The 23,067-nt window shown below is 39.9% G+C and overlaps 2 protein-coding genes across 4 annotated transcripts in view; one reads left to right on the top strand and one right to left on the bottom strand.

Moving 5' to 3' along the window:
• Positions 1 to 23,067, top strand: part of gatd1 (glutamine amidotransferase class 1 domain containing 1) — a 112,500-nt gene that overhangs the window by 4,828 nt on the left and 84,605 nt on the right. Inside the window, exons 5-8 of one of the 3 annotated variants that reach the window (XM_003214777.4) lie at positions 2,422 to 2,516; positions 3,669 to 3,762; positions 5,668 to 5,779; positions 6,587 to 9,385. In XM_003214777.4, coding sequence (XP_003214825.2) covers positions 2,422 to 2,516; positions 3,669 to 3,762; positions 5,668 to 5,779; positions 6,587 to 6,593 — 308 coding nt within the window. In that variant the 3' untranslated portion in view covers positions 6,594 to 9,385. Of the gene's footprint in view, positions 1 to 2,421; positions 2,517 to 3,668; positions 3,763 to 5,667; positions 5,780 to 6,583; positions 9,386 to 23,067 lie in introns of those variants that run through there. The other 2 variants (XM_008108287.3, XM_062967594.1) reach the window with 2 other exon arrangements.
• taldo1 (transaldolase 1) lies at positions 9,984 to 22,938 on the bottom strand. The gene is made up of 8 exons (XM_003214778.4): positions 22,632 to 22,938; positions 18,250 to 18,373; positions 17,851 to 17,958; positions 14,037 to 14,168; positions 13,552 to 13,727; positions 13,224 to 13,421; positions 11,680 to 11,825; positions 9,984 to 10,268 (listed from the first exon to the last, which is right to left on the bottom strand). The coding sequence occupies exons 1-8, from the start codon at positions 22,726 to 22,728 to the stop codon at positions 10,236 to 10,238; spliced, it is 1,014 nt and encodes a 337-aa protein (XP_003214826.1). The 5' UTR covers positions 22,729 to 22,938; the 3' UTR covers positions 9,984 to 10,235.

The following is a 23,067-nucleotide window of genomic DNA, read 5'->3' as shown; positions in this document are numbered from 1 at the left end:
CTCATTTATAAATCTAAAAACTTAGTCAAAAGATCAACCCAAAATGCCTGTGTTGATTTATCCATGGGTCATTTATTTATTTCATTACATTACATTTCTACCCCACCTTTCTCCCCGTGGTGACTCGAGGCAGCTTACAATAACATAACATAACCCAATAAATTTAAAAACATAGCAAATACAAAAGTTAACAAGCAATTGAAAAACAACTAAATATCACAGATACAAAATACAATAAAATTACACTTAAAACAAAATATCCTCCAAACCCTGTCCCCACACACAACCTCCCCAGCAGTGTGCCCCTCCCCCTCCCCAAATGCCTGATGTCAAATAAATGTCTTTAATCTGCTTGCGAAAGGCCATCCTAGTCTCTCTTGGGAAGGAGCTCCAAAGTCTGGGAACAGCCACGGAAAAGGCCCTCTCCCTTGTTCCCACCTAACGCACTTGAGCAGGTGGTGGGACCAAGAGAAGCCCCTCCCCAGATAATTGTAGAGTCCTAACAGGCTCATGGGAGCCCCGGTGGCGAAGTGTGTTACAGCACTGAGCTGCTGAACTTGCAGACCGAAAGATTGCAGGTTCAAATCCCGGGAGCGGAGTAAGCGCCCGCTGTTAGCTCCAGCTTCTGCCAACCTAGCAGTTGGAAAACATGCCAGTGTGAGTAGATCAATAGGTACCGCTCCGGCGGGAATGTAACGACACTCCATGCAGTCATGCCATGACCTTTGAGGTGTCTACGGACAACGCCAGCTCTTCGGCTTGGAAATGGAGAAGAGCACCAACCCCCAGAGTCAGACATGACTGGACTTAACGTCAGGGGAAACCTTTACCTTACTTAACAGGCTCATAGAAAGAGATGCGGTCCTTCAAATAATCTGGACCCAAGCCATATAGGGCTCTATAGGTCAAAACCAGCACTTTGAAATGTGCCCGGAAACGTGTTGGCAGCCAGTAGAGCTGTTGCAACAGAGGAGTTGTACGCTCCCTGTAGCCAGCCATAGTTAGAAGTCAGGCTACTGCTTTTTGGACCAACTGAAGTTTTTGAGCACTTTTCAAAGACAGCCACATGTTGAGTGTATTACAGTAGTCCCAACCGAGATGTAACCAAGGCATGTACCACCATGGCCAGATCTGACTTCTCTAGGAATGGGTGCAGTTGGTGCACTATCTTTAAATGTGCAAAAGCACTCCTGATTGTTGCTGCTACCTGGCCTCCAGGTTCAGAGCCAAACCAAAGAGGACTCCCAAACAGCAAACCTGCATTTTCAGTGGGAGTGTCACCCCCATCTAACACAGGCTGAATCCCTATTCCCAAATGTGCCTTTCGACTGACCTGGAGCATCTCTGTCTTGTCTGGATTAAGCTCCAATTTGTTTTCCCTCATCCAGTCCATTACAGCTGTTTAGCACAGGAACCGATTCCTTGAAATTAGGTGGAAAGGAGTGAGAAAGTTGGGTGTCATCTGTGTATAGATGGCACCACACTCCAAATGACCTCTCCCAGAAGTTTCTTGTATATGTTGGACAGCATGGGGCACAAACACTGAGCCCTGAGGGACCCTACAGGCCAGTGGCCAAGGAGTGGAACAGGAGTCCCCCAGTACCACCTTCTGAGGCTGTTCCTCCAGGAAGGAACGGATCCACTGAAGAACAGTCCCTTCAAGCCCCATCCCAGAAATGTGACTCAGAAAGATATCATGCGATGGTATCAGAAGCTGCTGAAAGGTCCAGGAGAACTAACCGAGACACACTCTCCCTGTCGAGTTCTCTGCAAAGGTCATCCACCGAGGTGACCAAGGCTGTTTCTGTCCCATAACCAGGCCTGAAACCAGACTGAAATGGATCTAGATAATTCCCCTCTCTGGGTAGGGTGACAAAAGGCAAGAGCTTAGCCCTAAAAGAAGCACCAACCCTCTACTGTCTCCACTGCGGTGCTGCTTCTGGCTTTTTCTTTGGATACCTGTATTGGGAAATGGTGATGGCTGCCAGAGACAGCAGGCACTTGAGATGGCATTGGTGCTTTCCCCACTCTATGGAATGATCTGTAACTTATCTAGGGGATCATATCAAAGTTTGCTATTCTGACTCCAAAACCTGCCCTTGATGTATATATGGTAATTTATATGGGTAATGTATCCTGCTATGTATATTCATGCTGTATATATCAATACTGTTCCTTCTGACAGCTTTTTACAAAGCCTTTTCTTTAAAGTGATTTTTGCTGTTTGTCTGGTCTCAGTTGGTTTTATTCAGTTTATCCTTAGTGTTCCTGCACCTCAACTATATTGCAGGTGTTTTACTGATCACTTAGTTAGGAAAGAATATATTATTTAACATAACTACATGTCTTGAAATAAAACCTGCTGATTTTTTTTCCTCATGTCAACACACAGATTTTAGGTAAAGTCATTTCTTTTTGTAGAACCCATTTGTGCTGTTGGACATGGAGTTGCTGCCTTATGCTGTGCTACGAATGAGGACAAATCCTGGGTATTTCAAGAATACAGCTTAACAGGGGTAGGTGGGTGTAGTATGTCTAAGCAATAGATTTCACATATATAGCTCTTTCAAAAAGATTCTGTTGTGCTGAGATTTGTGTGATTGTGGCCTTTATTCACCTTTTAGATTGGTTAAATTTTCCACATCACAGACATAAATCTGCCCTTGGCCTTCTTTGTTTTGAGTCATATTTGACATATAATTTAATAGCATTTTGGGTGATCCTGAGTGACAAAAATGTATTTATTATCTTCTTCTTTTTAAAAAAAAGTCTGTTTTACAACTAAGTGGTTTACAAAAGCAGTCTAGAAAAAATAATAGTTCAGTCAATGTAAGCAAAGTTATAAGGCCATGCATAACATAGTAATTATTAGAGAACAAATTAGCATTGGAATTATTAGAATACAAAATAAACATTTTTTTTCATGTGGGGTTTTTGTGTGTGTAAAGTATTAAAGGCAATTTAAAACTTTAATATAAAGGGTTACTTTGGTTTTTTTTGCCATTTCTGTCTTTCTATTTTTTTTATTGAAGCTACGACTGTGTTCTGTTGACTATTTATCTTGTAACCATTACAAGTGTGGAATAATGCAGCCCACCAGATATTGTTGAACTGTAACTACTAGCATTACCCATCATTGACTTTGCTGGGAGTTGCAATCCAATAACATTGGGGGCGGGGCATCCTTGAACTAGGTCATAGTTAATCCTTTATGAATCAGTGCAGAGTATATTCTTGCCTGATGTGAACAGGATCTACCTAGGTCCTGATTCTTTCTAAGAATCCAGGGGACCAGCTGGTGCTCACTGGAATATATAATCAGCCCTCCGTATCTGCAGATGCAATCAACCACAGTTCAAAGAAAAATTTTTAAATCCCAAAAGCAAATCTTGATTGTGACATACAGAAAGCTCTATGGTGCTCTACAGAAGGCTCTACTGTGGCCTCTCACTACACAGATCTCAGGATCTCTCTGGCACTTGTTTGAGTTGTTCACTGTTTTTACATGGGTGTCATTGTATATAATGGAACTTGGAATCCATGGAAGTTGGAATCCATAGAAGGCCCTGGAACCAAACCTCGCCGGATTCTGAGAGGCCACTGTAATTGATTTCCTGTAAGAGATTTTGCTCCATTGTGATTTCATATACTTAATCTATCTCTCCTAGCCTTCTGTGTATGAACTAATACGGCGGCCTAATTTTGCTGGTTTGCCCATCATTGTTGAAGACTTTGCAAAAGATTCTGGAGCTACCTTCAGTGGTATGTTAACATACTCTGCTGCCAATAGGCTTTTATCAAAACTAGATAAAATGAAAGCATGGGTAGCAAAAATGTTTTGTTATACCACATTTAAGTAAACTTGATACACCATAAGACAGTTCTGTGAGGTTCAAAAGCTATTGCTGAACATCTTTTCTTAGCATGGGTTGTTAGTGCTCTCAGTGGCTGGACATGTGCCTTTGCAGATCCCAGGAAAGTACTTTTTATACCCTAGGCCTATATTTTACACTAAAAGTTTTTATTTTATACATCTGCCATTTGTGTAATTTAAGTGGCCTCCACTGGAGAATTGCTTTACCCAAATATAGAAAATTGTGCCACAAGAAAGCATGGTTCTCATAAAAATGAGTCATCCCTACAGAGATTATTTGGCCAATAGCTGCCTCAGGGGTCAGGAGATAGCTTGTCCTTGGGTTCTTGTGAGTTTTTCGGGCAGTATGGCCATGTTCCAGCAGCATTCTCTCCTAACATTTTGCCTGCACCTGTGGTTGGCATCGCCAGAGGTTCAGAGAAATGTTAGGAGAGAATGCTGCTGGAACACTGCCATACAGTCCGAAAAATTCACATCAACCCAGGGATTCCGGCCATGAAAGCCTTCAACAATATTTTGTCCTCTCTGGTGAACTGTTTTTTGCACTTTATTCTTCTATGTTTCCCTCTCATTCCCTCAGTATCTCCACTTTGTTCTCTCTGGAGTGGATTAAGTGAACATGGACTTATCTTTGAGCATATCTGTGAATTTTGCAAAAAACAACAACAAGCAGACCCATAACTTTGGATTACTGCAGTGTCCCATCTAGTATGCTGAGGGTTTCAAGTTACCATAACAGAATATCTGTGAACAAATAAATGTCCTTGGAAGAAAAAGGCTCTCACACAAACATGATGCATTGAATGGTTTAGTCAGTGGTGTAGGACACTGAGAATTTCATCCATGGAGATTATCAGCTGGTTTCCCCCCAGTGCCCCTTCTATGATAAAGAGCAGGAGAGAGCGCTTGTGAACATGTGGAAAGATTTATTGTGATTTTTAAGAGTAATTTAACTATGTTAACTCTTGAACTTGGTAGTATTTTAATACTTACTCTGATCTGGACAATGGTTTTTATGTTGGTACTTGGTAAGTTGACACACAAAGTATCATGCTACTCTGAATCTTAATGCTTTGTTTGTGCTTGGGCAGATTATGGCCTGATTCAGATTAACGGTAAAACCATAGGTTTTTTTCAGAATTTTAGTGTAAGTGATTACAAAGCAACTAAAGGAAGTTTTGGTCATGATAGTTCTCGTTTCTTCCTCTGTCTTGCAAGAGACAACTTCCTCTTGGACATGAAGTAGAAAACATTCAAGCCTAAGATCCCTTGTGTATAGGTGGGTGATGATACAATTGGAGATGTGCAAATGGAGCATTCCCAATATGGCACCCTTTGCTATTAGCTGTATTGTATAGGACGGATGAAAGTGGGGGGAAATAGCTCAGAGGGGGTTTGCTTCCTAAGCCTTCTGATGCTTAGGAAGTGTGCCTTGTTCAAGCCACCCAGAGGGTTTCTATAACCGAAGGGAGATTCAAATCCTGTCATTCAGGGTCTTGGTCCAGTACTCAGACCACCCAACACCATGGAGTTTTGCAGGCTTTAAAACGGAATGGAAACAAATAGGCAAACTGTGTCCAATTCATTTGGGAGAGGAAATGCTGTTAGTTTGTATGTAATTGATAAGGAACAGAGGCAAAAAAAACTTTCATTTTTATTAGATCTTGGGGGAAGTGGCAAAGTCTCAGCCCATTTATTTGTTCCACTTACGTGCTGCATTTTTCCTGTAGAGGAGTTCAAGGTGATTCACAGTAAGATGTAAGACGAGTGAATTTATTTTTCTTTCAATACAGCTAGCAAGCCAGAAGCGATACATGTAGTGGTGGACAGACATCTTGTCACAGGACAGAATGACAATTCTACTATTGCAGCAGTCCAGAATCTTGTTTTTCTATGCAACGGCAGGTAAGAAAAGGTGTGGGGAATTACCACTAAAATGTAAGATAGCAGAAGCTGGGATTTTGTATTTAGGTAAATTCTGTCTTTCAGGTTTTGGGCTATTTAAGAAAATTACTTTGTGACACACCATGTCATCATAAGTGGTAATTACACAGTTCTATTTCATAATGATTTTAAAAAAAAAATAATTTGGCTAACTCAATCTTTTTTTTAAAGCTGCCACCACCACAACAGCAGCAGCACGTGCAATAATGCTTTATAGATGCATTCACATACACCGCACATATCTTTGACTTTTATATATTTTGTTGACAAAAGATATTCCCCACTACAAAGGTGCAAAATATTTTTATTGTGACACAAAAATTAAGTGAACAAAACCAGACACTTGTTCAGGGCTTGTTTTCAGAAACCTAAAGTTCTGATGCAACCCATTGCCTCCAGAAGTCATGTACCCAAGAAGACTCACAGTGGCAATTGCTGCTGAAAGCATTGCTACCATATATTTCCGTGTGTGTGGGAGAGAGACCATTTTAATCCCATGTGGAAAAATAGAGAGAGGGGTGTTGAATACTTCTGCACTATAGGTACTTTAAGGATCTAAGCTCCAAACATTAGATAAAGTGTGGTAATTTATACCAGTAACTTTCCTTTTTTAAAAACCTAGTCTACTCTCAATAGCAAGAATAAGTGGGTGTCCCTCATAGGAGCTTCTCTACTAGTACCAGTGTGTACCAGTGTGAAAATTTCTGTAGTATGTATAGATGCAAACTCTGGGTTTAATTGTGATCTGTCTCATATTTCATTTAGCAGAAAATGATGAAGTGAGTCTTGTTGTAAATTGGATTAATAAGTGAGTAAGAAGATGTCTTCACTTTGGAAGATGGAAATGTAAGCGTTCCTCCCTTTGGAAGAGAACATCAGTGTTTACTTAAAGATAGGACTCCAAATCCTGGAGAAAAGAGTTCTCACCTTATAACCTTACTGGGCTTTTTGTTTGTTTCTTTAAACTTGTCTCTTGACTGATGCTGAAAGTGGTAAATACATAGCAAAATTTGATTTTTCATTATGTGAACAAACTAGCTGACACCTCAGGGTCACACATTCTATTCCCGCCCCGCCCCCCCTCTTTTTTGTTGTTCCCCCCTGCCTTTTTTGTGCTTAAATAGCCAGAGAAGAGGGGCTTAGTTTGAAAGCTACTGCTTTCACTTTGAGGCACACATTCTCTGTGATACTTTACCTTGTTGAAGCTGGAATAAACCTCAACCTTTTAGTATATATTTTGACTCGTCTCAGAATCCTATGGTTTCCCACTGGAGTCTGGGACAAAGGCGATTTAATCAGAAATGAATAATTCTGACTCCAGGAATTTCTTTTGAGAACCAGAAATTGAGTCCTTTGTCACAGAAGCTTTCTTCCTTATGGAAATACCATTTAGAGTGGGAGCAGTTACTTGGTTGCTGCTCCCCGTCTGCAGCAGGCCATCCAGAGGTCTGTTGTTAGGTCCGGTTTGTTTCCAATTATATTTGTACATGGACTTGTCATTCATAAGATACTGTACATGGTAAAGTTGTGTTTTTTGTACATCTAGTCATCTTATACTTTTAAGAAAATAAGAGAAATCTGCCTTTTAAACCTTTAACTAACACAGTATTGAAATTACTTAAGACCTATATAAGCTTCAGGCCAGTGAGCTATATAATTGCTTCCAGATCATATGATCATTTTTTAAAGATACAAAACAATTGAATGTGAAAACATTTTATGTTGGGGATGGTAGCATTAATTTTTTTAAGTTCAAAGATGGTTCATTTTGTTGTCAAAGGCTTTCATGGCTGGAATCATTGGGTTGCTGTGAGTTTTCTAAGCTGTATAGCCATGTTCCAGAAGCATTCTCTCCTGATGTTTCATCCACATCTATGGCAGGCATCCTCAGAGGTTGTGACGTCTGACCTCACAACCTCTGAGGATACTTGCCATAGATGTGGGTGAAACATCAGGAGAGAATGCTTCTGGAACATGGCCATACAGCCCAGAAAACTCACAGCAACCCATGGTTTATTTTGTTTAAATGTTAATTCATTGAACTTGAATACCCGTAGTACATTTGTAAGTGTTGTGGAAACTGTTACATTTGGACCAAGTTGTATTGTGTACTGTGTTAAATATTTATGTGTATGACTTGATGGTAATGCGTTATAATACACATAAGTTTGCTATGTAATAATTGTTTTAATTTTAAAATTCATATGGCACAAGGGATACTTCTTGCATGTCAAAAATTAGGTAATAATGAAAATGGAGACATAGTATTTGAATAATGGTGTAGTTCTATCTTTTCTTGGACAAATACATGAAATGGTGTTGGATCGATTGGACTATTTCCCTGGCAAAATGCATATTGGACAGAATACCTCCCAGCAGTTTTGTTGATGTTCTATGGTTTTGTAATGTATAGCTTTCACAGCAGTAGCAAAAGATTTCTTTTGATAAAACCAGATATCACTTGAATCTTCTCACATTTTTCATTAGTGACCAAGAAAGTTACAAATTATTTTTAAAAACAATTCACTATCCAACAATTGTGGGGCCAGATTTCAGAAAGAAATTGGGTTTAGAATCCTTTTGTGCAATTACAAATGTGTAACAAAAAGTTTTGCGTTTATAACAGTATGCTATTTGCAATCCCTACATATTTACTAAAGAGATACGTAAGGACCATGAAGGTCCCTAAGTCCCCACTTACCTGGAAGCAGCTGCTAGGATTAATGAGGGTTTGGTCACCTGTTTAGGAAGCAACTGGCTGACTATCATACCCCCCTTCCCCTTTTGTGAGAGAAATCACCAGCACAAAGGGAATTAGATAAAGTCCTGCTTCTGCCTGTCACAGTGGAGCATGCTTATAGATGGGGCTTGGTCGCTGCTCAACTTAACAGGAGAACAGATTCCTATCCGTTGCAGTGGCTGCTGCTTGGCAAGCAGAGTTTTTAGGGGACTGGGACAGATTCACCATGAAGCATTGTCACTAATTTTGTAATTCCTCTGCCCTATTTGCCCGCTGTAAGTTGGTGGAGCACCTCAAAATGTGCACTTTGTTGAAGAACGTAGACCTAGGAGGTAGAATCAGTTCCACATTGCTGACAACGTTTCAAAACTTTTGCAGGTACCTTGCTTTTAATTAATAAATTGAGCCAATATTCTCTTGGGGAGTTACATCAGTGGGAAATAGAATTGGGCAGTTTCACAATTTCTGTATTCATCAAGGGGTTGTTATATACTATGTAGCAAAGTGACCTATGTACATCAGGACACTGCTGGGGAGTGCTGATGCACATTGGGATGCCAGAGTTCTGTCAAAAGGGAAATGCCTAGTAACAAGCAGGCACAGGAGGAGGAGACGTAGGAGGGGGAATTGGTTACTGAGGAAAAGCAGGTGCAGGAATACTGATAAAAGCAGGACCAGAAGGGAACAAAAGGAAAAGATAGAGATGAGGTACGAATTGGAGAAAATAGCTCAAGGTGTTGACTTTAAAACTGAGCTGCATCTCAGCTTTGTGTGGCACTTTGTTCACCCAGCAGGGTGATTTGATCAAATAAACCTGTTGAACAATCTCCTTGCTTTCAGTGTTTGATTGGATCCTGTAGGGTTTGGGGCCATTTGGTAATAGAGGGACATGGCAACAAAACATGAACACCCAACAAAATCAGTGGGATTGTAGTGGATCTACTTGTTAAGATTGCATGAAATTTTTTCCTTACATATTTATGCTGTTCACAGGTGTAATACTGGCCAGACTGCTGTTGGGGACTTCAGTATTCATAAGTGGACTTATGTTTCCAAGAATTAGAATCATATACAGTAGTTGGAAGAGACCAGAGGTCCAAACCAGTCCAAACCTCTGCCTTGCAGGAACACACAATCAAAGCACCTCAAACAGATGCATTGGGCAGTTTTGTAATAAGTGTATCCAGTAAGGGGATGCAGTTTCATTACTTCACAGGGAAGCCAGCAAAGTGAGTAATATTAGTCCCATTGTGTATTGAGCCACCAGCTAGGGAGTGCAAATACACATAAGGACATTTGCTGTTACCCATCTTTGTAAGTTCTTAGCATTTGCTACAGAGTTATATGTAAATTTATATAACAGACAATGATAGAAGATTCAGGCCAAACTCTGCACTTAACTACAAATAAATGGAAGCACTGACATACCAGAACTTTTTGTTTTATTACTAATATCATCATGAAGCAAACACTTCCAAACAATTGGTCCTTATTTTTTTGCGGTTTGCAATCTGCAATCATTGGATTTCTGCAATACGTATCTATCTTTATACTGAAAAATCCTGCACACATTCAGGGTCTTTTCTTTTTGCTATAAAAATGCCAGAATACTTAAAATCTTTTCATCTGCAATACGTTGATATTTGTACATCCATATAGCATCCAGAAAGTACACGTCTATTTCCCATTTGCAGACTTGAACATTCGTTCCTAAAATAAAAGTATAAAAGTTTAATGAGTGCCCTGATCATATATTTTAAACAGTTGGTTATTATGATATAATCCTCAGTAGGAATTTTGTAGGTACAGTAGAGTCTCACTTATCCAACGCTCGCTTATCCAACGTTCTGGATTATCCAACACATTTTTGTAGTCAAAGTTTTCAATATATCGTGATATTTTGGTGCTAAATTCGTAAATACGGCAATTACTACATAGCATTACTGCGTATTGAACTACTTTTTCTGCCAAATTTGTTGTCTAACATGATGTTTTGGTGCTTAATTTGTAAAATCATAACCTAATTTGATGTTTAATAGGCTTTTCCTTAATGCCTCCTTATTATCCAACATATTTGCTTATCCAACATTCTGCCGGCCGGTTTATGTTGGATAAGTGAGACTCTACTGTATTTGTACTGAAGGGAAATAACTGCAAAATGGATATTACTTCATCTTTAAACTAGTAGTTTTATAAATAGCCAAAACAAATAAATTCAATGTTCAAGTCCTTTTGGATTCTAGCAATTTTGGCTAAAGCAATGCAGGCAGCATCTGAGCGTTCAGAGCCATTTTTCACCTGCCCTGAACTTGAGAACCACCCACACACATACACACACATACACTGACTGCTCATGCTGAAGAAATACCAGCAACTTCTGTTTCTTTTTCATTGAAATTGATATTTTTCACACATTTTTTATTTTTGTCTTGAGACCACTAGAGGGGACCTCCACACTTTTCCATCCACTGATCTGAAGTATTGAAAATTTCAAATCCTAACTGAGCTCACATTTACAGACCTTTTTTTAGTTAAAAAAATAGCTAGTTACTGAGGTTATGATTGAAAATTTCATTAAATTTAACTATTCCAAACTAATGTTAACCACTCTCAAGACTTACATCCTATTGCTAGTTGCTAATAAATTGCTAAAGGGTAAGGCAATATTTATATAAATATCATTGATTCCATGGGTCTTTTCTAGTATGGACTGGAAATTAGATCCAATCAGGGCCATAGCCAGATAAAAATTTTGGGAGGGGTTTGAAACCATTTTTAGCGAATCATAAAGAGTTGTTACATAACGCAAAATAATTTAGAAATCAGGCTCCATTGATAAACTTCAGTGGACACTCAAGACAGATAAACTTCAATGGACACGCATGGGGATTTGGTTAATCAGTTAAAATTCATGAGCAACCCAGTTTTTTTTTAAATGAAAAATTTCAGGGGAGGGGGGGGGAGGTCGAATCCCTAATCCCCTCCCCTCCAGCTACAGCCCTGCATCCAACTACTTGGAGATCTTTCTTTCATAGCATCGCTGTAAATCAGAATTGACTTGATGGCAAATAACAAGAATAACCGGATATTATCTGATCTGTCCCTCCCCCAACCATTTTACCTTTATCATCTGCTCTAATTTAACTGCATCAGCAGCAAACTTTCTGATTCCATCAGACAACTTCTCCACAGCCATTTGGTCTTCATTATGAAGCCAGCGATATGTCTTCTCATCTAGATGGATCTTCTCCAGTTTGGATGCCTGAGCTTCATTGAAAAATACATGAAATTACAGTACTATATTTCAAATTCAAGTAACATTTAACACCTATTCTATACAATGTAGAGTCAGCAGAACCGCCCCTCCAACAGGATTTGACTCATGATAATACAATTTATCATTATTATAAGGAAGGCTGAGCAAAGGAAGATAGACGTTTTTGAACTGTGTTGTTGGACAAAAATTCTGAGAGTGCCTTGGACTGCAAGATCCAACCAGTTCATACTCCAGGAAATAATGTCCGGCTGCTCACTGGAGGGAAGGATATCAAAGGCAAAGATGAAGTACTTTGGCCACATAATGAGAAGACAGGAAAGCTTGGAGAAGAGAATGATGCTGGGAAAATTTATTTATTTATTTATTACATCACTTCTGCCCCGCCCTTCTCACCCATCAGGGGACTCAGTGCGGCTTACAATATATATATATATATATATATATATATATATATATATATATATATATATATACACACACACACACACACACACACACACACACACACACACACACACACATACATATATATATAAAATCCATCGAGATTAAAAATTACAATAAAATTAAGAATATACATTAAAACATATATAATTATACATTTAAATATACATTTAAGGCGCTTTCCATGTCCAGGTGAGGTCTGTCAGTAGGTCATATATTCATATCTCATTTTTGCTGCTACTCATGCTCAAATGCCTGGTCCCATAACCACGTTTTTGGAAGGAAAAAGGAAGAGGGGCCAACCAAGAGCAACATTCACGCTGGCCTCCAATTGACAAGAGTTCTTCCCTCACTCTGGACTTTCTACAGATATATATAAACCTTCCTTGCTTATTTTCTCCATACCTCACAACTTCTGAGGATGTGAAGTCAAACTTAAGTTTTGCTATGTGTTTTCAAGTAGCCTATCATAGGGTTTTCTTGGCAATATTCAGTTACAGGTTTTCCATTGCCTCCCTCTCCCTCTCTCAAGTTTGAGAGGAGAGGAAGGAGGAAGCACCCTATGATAGGTGCTGCCTAGCAGCCATGGCGAGGAGCTTCCCAAGGGGCGTGGTCTCGCAAGGGACCTCCCTGAGCGAGGCCTCACCCCTTTGGAAGCCCCTCGCCATGGCTGCTGCCTAGACTGCAGCCATGGCGAGGGGCTTCCCAAGGGGCGAGGCCTTGCCCAGGGACGTCCCTCGGCGAGACCTCACCCTATCAGAGCCATTCAGTTATCTGAGATGGGGCCCGCCTCTTTATCTCGGATAACCGGGGCTTTACTGTATATGTAAATATTCCAAATTTGGAAAAATTCCAAACACTTCTGGTCCCAAGCATTTTGAACAAGGCACACTCAGCCTGTATTTAACACTGTCATATATTTGTTAACCTGGAAGGAAACTTACCATCTTTGACACTCAATGCTGGAGTTAGTTTACTGGTATCTTTACTGAGCTCTCCCAGAAGCTTGGGTGAAATGGTGAGATAGTCACAGCCAGTCAGCGCTTTGATTTCTCCAGTGTTTCGAAAAGATGCTCCCATCACAATAGTTTTATAGCCAAACTTTTTATAGTATTGGTAGATTTTAGTGACACTTTTCACCCCTACATAAGGAAATATGGGCATAAAAATATATTAGTTTTTGGGCATATTTATTCTCCAAAGACTCTACATTTCAACTTGTTTGTGATGAGATGTTTATTTTTAATTATTATTTAAAAATTAAGCAGTTACCTGGATCCTCTGAGGGCTCATAGGTTTTTTTGTCTGTATTTGCAACATGCCAATCCAAAATACGTCCAACAAATGGAGAAATAAGGGTAACCCCTGCTTCTGCACAGGCAACAGCCTGAGCAAAGGAAAACAGCAGGGTCATGTTGCAATGGATTCCATGTTGCTCCTCAAGAACCCTATAAAAAGAGAGCCACAGCAAAATTACATTTCCTATTAGTAGCATTTAAACTGATGACATGAGGATGGGTAAATTTTACAATATGTATATGATTTGCATAGTGTAATTTTGCAACAGTTATAATATTTATGATTTGTCACTATCAGTCTACTTAAAGCTCCAGCTCTGGAAAAAACACTGACCACATTTTAATATCAGAAGAAATTTAAGGGGATTGAATCTAAACAGGGGCAAAGAAATATGACATCAGGCAATCAACAATGCATTTTATAACTAAATTCCATTAATATACTACATACACACTTACTTGCCAGCTTGAATGCCCTCCCACGTTGATGATAGTTTGATCAGGATCCGATCTTTACCAATTCCAGCTTCCTTATAAAGATCTATGAAGTGTTTGGCCTTCTTAATCATGCCTTCTTTGTCAAAAGACAACCTTTGAAATAAAGATTTCTTTTAAAGATTATAAATAATCAATTTTTGTCCTATGTTATTTATGTGAGCAATGATCCTCAGGAAAGAGGAGCTTGTAGGCAAGAGTATAACACTATGTAACACGATTTTTGTTCCTGGGTGATGATGTCATTTCCTAATTGGTTCTATCATAAAAACATGGAAAAAATAAACTGCAAAAACGTTTTTACAGGACATCCTATAGCACATTTTGCTATAGTTTTTCAATGACTATCTCACTGAATCTCAGCCAATTCAAAATAGTTTGTGGCAGCCACAAAAACGAAAGTTCTAGAATATAACAATTACTTTCAAAGTAAGAACCACACCATTAAACAGGAAATTACAAACTTTCAAACCAGGAACAGATTTTTTTTCAATTTTCAATTTTGTTACATAGTATTATTCTACAATCAAGAAAGCATTACTGCATCATTGCAATTCAATTCATTGCAATTTTCCAAATTCACAATTCCAAGCAAAGTGTCATATGTTTTGTTTGCAAAGAACTACTTCACTGCATTGTACCAACACAAACGTTCATATGTTTCCCCATATCAATGTACATCACTGTGTAAGGCAGGGGTCCTCAAACTTTTTAAACGGGGCCAGTTCACTGTCCCTCAGACCATTGGAGGGCCGGACTATAGTTAAAAAAACTATTAATAAATTCCTAAGCACACATATATTGTTTTGAAGTAAAAAAGCAAAATGGGAACAAATACAACCTCAATGTTAATAATAATAATAATAATAATAATCGTCATCATCATAAAAATAATGAGGGTTAGAAAAGACCCCTTGGGCCATCTAGTCCAACCCCCTTCTGCCTTCATGCACAAAAAGCACAAGCAAAGTATCTCTGACAAATGGAAGGGGCACGTGGGGCGAGGGAGGGAGGAGGGGAACAGTTGCGTGCCTTTCCCTCCTCCGCACCACATGCGCCTTCCTCGGTGGAGGAGGGAGCTGCCGCCATGGGGACAAACCCACAGGACAGGCAACGGTGGCAAAAACATCCAGCAGCAAAAACAAACATATCCTTCAGAGGTAGCAGAAAGCAAAAATTAACCACCAGTAACACAACAATCCAATTTCTTAAAGACTGGGCTGCTGAGTGTTTTATTCAAAGTTCTTTCTAAAAAAAGTCAGCTCTTTGCCATATAGCTATCTATATATATAAAATGATAAAGTTGTTTGCGCAGTGACTATAACAACAAAACTAAACATCCCAGAAATACGAAATTTGGCAACACAATGCAAAAGGCTTGCCTCCAGGTTACAACAACACAACCACACCACAAAACCACAATCCAGACCCACAAAACTCACAACAACGCATCATGCGATAACAACACAACTAAACGCCCCAGAAATACAAAACTTGGCAACACAATGCAAAAGCCTTGCCTTCCAGTTGTAACAACACAACCACACCACAAAACCACACAGGACCCACAAAACTCACAACAACGCATCGTGACTATAACAACACAACTAAACGCCCCAGAAATACGAAACTTGGCAACACAACGCAAAAGCCTTTCCTCCAGGTTGTAACAACACAACCACACCACAAAACCACAATCCAGACCCATAACACTCACAACAACGCATCGTGACTATAACAACACAACTAAACGCCCCAGAAATACAAAACGTGGCACACAACTAAACGCCCCAGAAATATAAAACTTAATAACACAACACAAAAGCCTTGCCTCCCAGTTGTAACAACACAGCCACACCACAAAACCACAATCTGGACCCACAAAACTCACAACAATGCATCGTGACTATAACAACACAACTAAACGCCCCAGAAATACGAAACTTGGCACCCAACTAAACGCCCCAGAAATATAAAACTTGACAACACAACGCAAAAACCTTGCCTCCCGGTTGTAACAACACAACCACACCACAAAACCACAATCCGGACCCACAAAACTCACAACAATGCATCGTGACTATAACAACACAACTAAACGCCCCAGAAATACGAAACTTGGCACACAACTAAACGCCCCAGAAATACAAAACTTGACAACACAACACAAAAGCCTTTTCTCCTGGTTGTAACAACACAACCACACCACAAAACCACAATCTGTACCCACAAAACTCACAACAACGCATCATGACTATAACACAACTAAACGCCCCAGAAATACAAAATTTGACAACACAACGCAAAAGCCTTGCCTCCCAATTGTAAGAACACAACCACAACACAGAACCACAATCCGGACGTACAAAACTCACAACAACGCATCATGACTATAACAACACAACTAAACGCCCCAAAAATACGAAACTTGGCAACACAACACAAAAGCATTCCCTCCCGATTGTAACAACACAACCACACCACAAAATCACAATCCGGACGCACAAAACTCACAACAATGCATAGTGACTATAACAACACAACTAAACGCCCCAGAAATACAAAACTTGGCATACAACTAAACGCCCCAGAAATACAAAACTTGACAACACAACACAAAAGCCTTGCCTCTCAGTTGTAACAACACAACCACACCACAAAACCACAATCCGGACCCACAATACTTACAACAACGCATTGTGACTATAACAAATACAAAATTTGACAACACAACTCATCCACCTCCCCAATCCCTACATTCACACTTGGCCTCCAAAAAAACAATTACAATAATAACAATAACAACAACAATAAGAATCAACACCATCACAGGCAAGAAACAGCCAGGCACTGAGGCTGAGAGGCCAGTCAGTGCTACACTGGGCCTCCAAAAAACAATACAGTAGCATCTAACTTATCCAACTTTCATGACCACTACAACAACAATAATAATAAACACCTACACAGGCAAAAAAAAAAGACTATTGTACCACAATAAAAATATAAACCGCACTCAGCAGAATCAGACATTACAATTAACAACAAACCAAAGACAACAGGGATCTCAAGCAATTATCAATCAACACGAAAATTGAAGAAGGTAACAGACTTCAAATACTACTACTAATGTGAGCATAAAGAAGGGTGGAGGTCACAGCATAAATACAACCTAATGTAGACTGACCAACACCACCAGACTAAGCCACAGCAACGCGTGGCCGGGCACAGCTAGTAGTACAATATTTTCATGCAGTCACAAAAGAGCATGAGCAGATAGTTATTATAGGGCAATGGTTCCCAACCTTTTTTTGACCAGGGCCCACTTGACCAGGGATCACTCTTCAACATTAGTACCAAAATAGCTACAAATCAGTTTTTGGTCAACTTTAGATTTGGTTTGGTTATTTGGGGTGCTGATTACAAAAATTGCACTGGATAGACTTCATCAGCTCTAGTTTCTAAAACAGAACATTTGCCATTTTTTGCCCACAGAAAACCATATTTAATAATCTGTGGAATGCAATGGTCAGCTCTGCCGAAAGAAGCGGAAATAAAAGTAATAAAGTAAAATAAATTAATAAAGAGGGAAGAGGTCCATGGACCAGATTTTCATTCTTATGGCCCACTGCTGGGCCATGGCCTACAGGTTGAGAACCACTGTTCTAGGGTAATCTAAAGGCCCCTATGGATGTCTGCAGGAAAGAAACACATGTTCATACAAGAGACATCCGTGCTAAAAGTAGGTATCTAGATGACACATTAATTGAAAGACACACACCTTGCATCTACTTCTGTGGATACACGGCCAGGTATCCTCTTCAGTATTTCCGCACCAAACAATACGAAAAGCTTGTCACAAGCATTGGTAACTTGATTATCTTCTGACCTGGAAACACATTTACCAGAGAGAATTATGAATATTTACAAAAGGGATACAAAAGAACAGAAGGATCATGTGGTTCTAATGTGATATCTAAAGAAATTAGTTATCGTATTTCAGAACAAATTAGGAATGAATGCAATCTTAGAACCATGTTCCAATCTTGGTCTGACACCATGACTTGTTAAAGTAAATGGAAATGAGAAACACAAGTGCTGGTATATTTGGCGAGCATGTATGGACATGATCCCATTCTAAGAGAAGAGTGGGGTATAAAACCAACAAAGCCAAACTTACCCTCCAAGTTTCTTCCCATATTTTATAGCATCTTCAACCAACTGCTGATAGGATGGCATCTGAGCTGCTGCTAATATCAGCGAAGGATTGGTAGTAGCATCCAGGGGCTTATATTCCTCAATAGCTATGGGGGCAAAGCAAATAAAAATACGTTAGCCAACTTAACAATAATGCTGAAAAGGATATTAAGTAAGCTGGAGCCACTTGGTTTACTAGCTATTTAGTCAATACAATCCCTTGTCAATATTCATTAAGCAGATGCCTTCTCTTGATGGGAGTAGTGACGGCGGCCAAATCTGGAAACTAGTAATAAAATTATTGTGCACAAGGAGAACAAAAACTACAGAAACATTATCTGTCCCCAAAAGAAACCTTGGTCAAATGCTCAAAACATACACGATCTGTTCCATCATGTGATAAAAAGTATTTTGCTCAGTTTGTTACTGTCTACTGTAGAATGGTACCATAATTTTGGATTTATTTGCTTAGATTAGTAATGCAAGGAGGTACTCTGCGTGAAGTACTGAGATTGGGAAATAGTTTCCTCATTCTTGTAAACAAGGAAGTTCACATGCAAACAGTTTGCATAACTAGGCTTAACTGTGGTTGAAACCAACTATTGAATGGACTACATATGCAAAGCATTAAATAGGCTTGGTGATTCTTGGCTGTTGAAAAGCTAAACTGAAAACGCAGTCATTGAACATGTTACGGATATCTCTTTACTGGAGCAGTACTTGATGATTTTCCTGATGTTCATAAAACACCACTCACTGTTCAGCAACAAACCTGCTTTTACTGTATTACGATTCTTCTACCAGAAGATATTGCAAACTAGAAATAGGCAAGTAAATGAACAAATAACAAGACTCTTATTGGTGAATTAACAGTATTATATTCTTAATAGGCTGTAGGAAATATCAAGGCTTCCTATGGGGACAAAATAATGAATGAGCTAAATCATCAGTTTAGTTTGCTTTACTAAGATTAATAGAATAAATTTAAACATGACTTCTGAAAAGCTAACTCATTTAATAAGATGTGCAGGCTCGCTCAGTGATTACAGTATTCTAGTTTTAATAATTATAATTCAGAAAAAGTACACATGAATTGGATGGCACATCAGCATCTTAAAACAGAAAGATGTTCTACTTGAAGGATAGGCTGGCTTTCTGACTTCAACTTTCTGCAGGCAATCTAACTACAAAATCCCCATAGTCTACCTCATCTTTTTAAAATGTAAAAACCAAGAATGCATTCTCATGCTTTCTAAGAGAAGGCAAAACTAAACTGTTTATGCCTTGGCTCTCAGGAATCCCAGCAATCACTATGCACTGTGTTCACCATTAGAAATTGGTCAATGGTCTGTTAAGTTTTGCCTTCTGTTCACCCTTCTTTTGACTGTTCAGCTATGTCGAGGGAGCAGTATTCAGAAAAACTGCCTTTTAGTTTACTAAATAATAGCCAAAGGTTTTACCGATATCAGTTACCACTGTACAAATAAAAGGGAGAGTCATGCAAAGTTTAGTGAGAAGTATTGTTACTATATATGGAAACATAATTTGTTATTAGTTTAACTTTTCACAACTTTATGAAGAAATAGGACACCTGCGATTTAAGGAATGTATCAGATCAAATACAATAAGAGCATTAGACAGAAATAAGGTGGATCAATGTAAACCCCTTTTATGATCATGTTTCATGAAGTTACACTAATTGATCAATCACTACAAGGGATCTCAGCCCCATGGCTGACTAAAATATGTGGCCTGACAACTATGTCTGTAGGATATTTTCCTGCACCTACTGGATGTTCTGTATGGTTGCCACTACAAGTCTCCTACAGAAGTGCAACACCACTGTCTGCTTATGGTGTTTTGCTGTTGAAATCATTTTTGATCAGAGGCCATCAACACATGCTCCTAAAAACTATTTCCATGAGTTACCACATGTCAGGTGCTCCTCTACCATATCCCCTCACAAAACAGTAGAAACCATTTACAGAACAAAACAAAGCAAACTGGAGAGGGAAAGGAAGATAATAGACACATATGGCATATTCACAGAGACACCAAGACATTATGGTTTTAACTCTGTCCAGATTAGTATGTTGCATTGTGTAACATGCCATAAGAACAAATGTTATTGATATCTGCTACAATGTTCACGGTACTTGAAAATCCATGGTATCCAAATGGGAAAAATAGATGTTGCATAGCGAAACTGCAGCTTGATATTCCTAAGCATACTGTAAAATTAATTATCTCTAACCTGCATAATCATGTGCAAACATAAGTTGCAGACAGGCTAAATTTATCTCCAAAGTTGCACAAGTTGCACAATTCTAAAGTTGCAATGTAGAATTGTAGTAGGTCCAGCCACTTGTGTGACTGGACCTACTACATCGTATAATATACAATGTTTCTTGAGTTAAAGAACAACTTCATAGCAGTCCTCAAGCACAATATTGGTTTCATGTTACTGTACTAACAAAAAAGCTACTCGCACTGGTTTGGGGCCCCATTGTTTTGTCAATATTTGACGCTACTTATTTCACCAACTGAAATCCACTCAAAACTATTTAGTATAAAGTTCTACTATAATTTTTCCCCCATAAGTCTCATCCTTCCCTTTCCATGGTGTTTCTTTTATGGAATATTTTTATTTATGTGAAATTTAACAACACTTAAAGTATAAACTGCAAGCCTTAAAGTCATGATTTACAGCAGACTTTGTCCTGTCTCAACATGCTAACTCATTACCCATCAGCAGGATGCAATCAATCATGGAGCAATGAATTGATGTCAAAGACTTTCACAAGGCTATTTACAAAATGCTCCTTGCTTGTTTAAGAGTTCCTCTTTCATATTTCCTACTGAGTAGTTGTGGGCTTTGCCTATTCCTCATGACAAATAAAGCAGCACTGAATTTTGCAACCTGTATAAATTTGTATAACTACTAGCTGTGCCTGGCCACGCGTTGCTGTGGCTAGGACTTAATTTTTCTTTTCTTTTTGTTGTATGAACATAGAGGCGTGGATGAGAGGTTGTGCTGTCAATTTTCAAGGTTGTGGGGTGTTTAGTTTAGTTGTTTTGTCTGGTGCCGTGATTCCATTATCCTTTTATATATATATAGATATATCATAGTGGCTCCACCCTAAATTACAGGCATGAATATATTCAGATTATCTCAATTTATTAAAATTTAATTGAAGAAACAATAAAAATTATGGTGATTTTCTGGACAGGACATCCCTTTAAAACACCTCAGGACAAAATCCACAGGAATGCAAGTATGAACCTTGACCTCTTACACAAACTTTTCAGCAAGTCAGAAGTGGATAGGCAGGTTGCAACTAGCACCAGCACTGCCCTTCCCTCACAAGTCAGACTTGAGGCGATTGGCTCAGCAGGTCTCTATCCCGAAAGACTCCTTAATCTCCTCCATTGAAGCCTAGCCAACTCCTCATCCACCACAAGCCATCATCCAGTCTCCAGGTTCCTGAAATTACGATCTGATCCTGATTTGGGTGTGCTTGTGCCTTCAAGTTGACTTAGTGCATGCCATAAATTTCATAGGGTTTTCTTAGGCAAGGAAGACTCAAAAGGTGTTATCAAAGGCTTTCATGGCTGGAATAACTGGGTTTCTGTGAGTTTCCTGGGCTGTATGGCCATGTTCCAGAAGCATTCTTTCCTGACATTTCGCCCACATCTATGGCAAGCATCCTCAGAGGTAATGAGGTCTGTGGGAAACTAGTCAAGTGAAGTTTATATATATGGAAAGTTCAGGGTGAGAGAAAGAACTCTTGTCTATTTCCAGACATAAAACAATCAGGGCCAGCTAACACCTCCCAACAAAGGATTCCCCCCGCCAGGCAGGAAGCAGCCAGACCTTGAAGCTGTAAGGCCATACAACGCTAATCAAGGTGGCCAACTGCAACATCCACACCTGCCTCCAACACCCAAGAGTTCTTTTTTCCCACCCTGACCATTATTCCACAGATATATAAACCCCACTTGACTAGTTTCCAACAGACCTCACAACCTCTGAGGATGCCTGCCGTAGATGTGGGGGAAACGTCAGGAGGGAATGCTTCTGGAACATGGCCATGCGGCCTGGAAAACTCACAGCAACCTATGGGGATAATATCTCTTGGGAATGGCGCCTTCCTTCCTTCCTTCCTTCCTTCCTTCCTTCCTTCCTTCCTTCCTTCCTTCCTTCCGTCCGTCCGTCCTTCCTTCCTTCCTTCCTTCCTTCCTTCCTTCCTTCCTTCCTTCCTTCCTTCCTTCCTTCCTGTGCCCACCCGCGGAAGAGGCCGCTTGTGGGGCAAAAGAGAGACAGAAAGCAGAAGAGCCTTCTTCTTTCCCCCTCCTCCCCCTCACCGTTGAAGTCGCCGGTGTCGGCCACCACCGTGGTGTGCTGCTTGAGCTGCTCCAGCACCGACTCCATCTTCGGCTTCTTGACGGGCGACACTGACATGACCCGTTCTCAACGGCTCCTCGCCGGGGCCTTTTATATTCCAAGGAGAGGCAGGCTCGCTCGCGCGCCCTTCCTGCTCGTCTTCTTTTAGGGTTTTTTTCCCCACCCCTCCTCCCGGCTCGCGCCACTCCAAAGCCCTGCCCTTTGGTGAAGTGAGCGCGCGAGACGGACCAGGAAGGGACGGGGCTCCGCCCACGAGCCAGGCAGAGGCTGGTTCAGCCATACTCCTCCCCCCAGGATAACACCCAAACACTCTCTCACGCCCACCTTCCCCCTCCCTGTTGCGCATGTGCGTTAAATGTATTCACCAGCCACCTTTCGCATTCTACGTCTCCTCCA

Source organism: Anolis carolinensis, chromosome 1 (genome assembly GCF_035594765.1).
Source record: "Anolis carolinensis isolate JA03-04 chromosome 1, rAnoCar3.1.pri, whole genome shotgun sequence".
NCBI lineage: Eukaryota > Metazoa > Chordata > Lepidosauria > Squamata > Dactyloidae > Anolis > Anolis carolinensis.
Note: the sequence above shows the minus strand (reverse complement) of the source record. Positions and strands in the feature narration are given on the sequence as shown.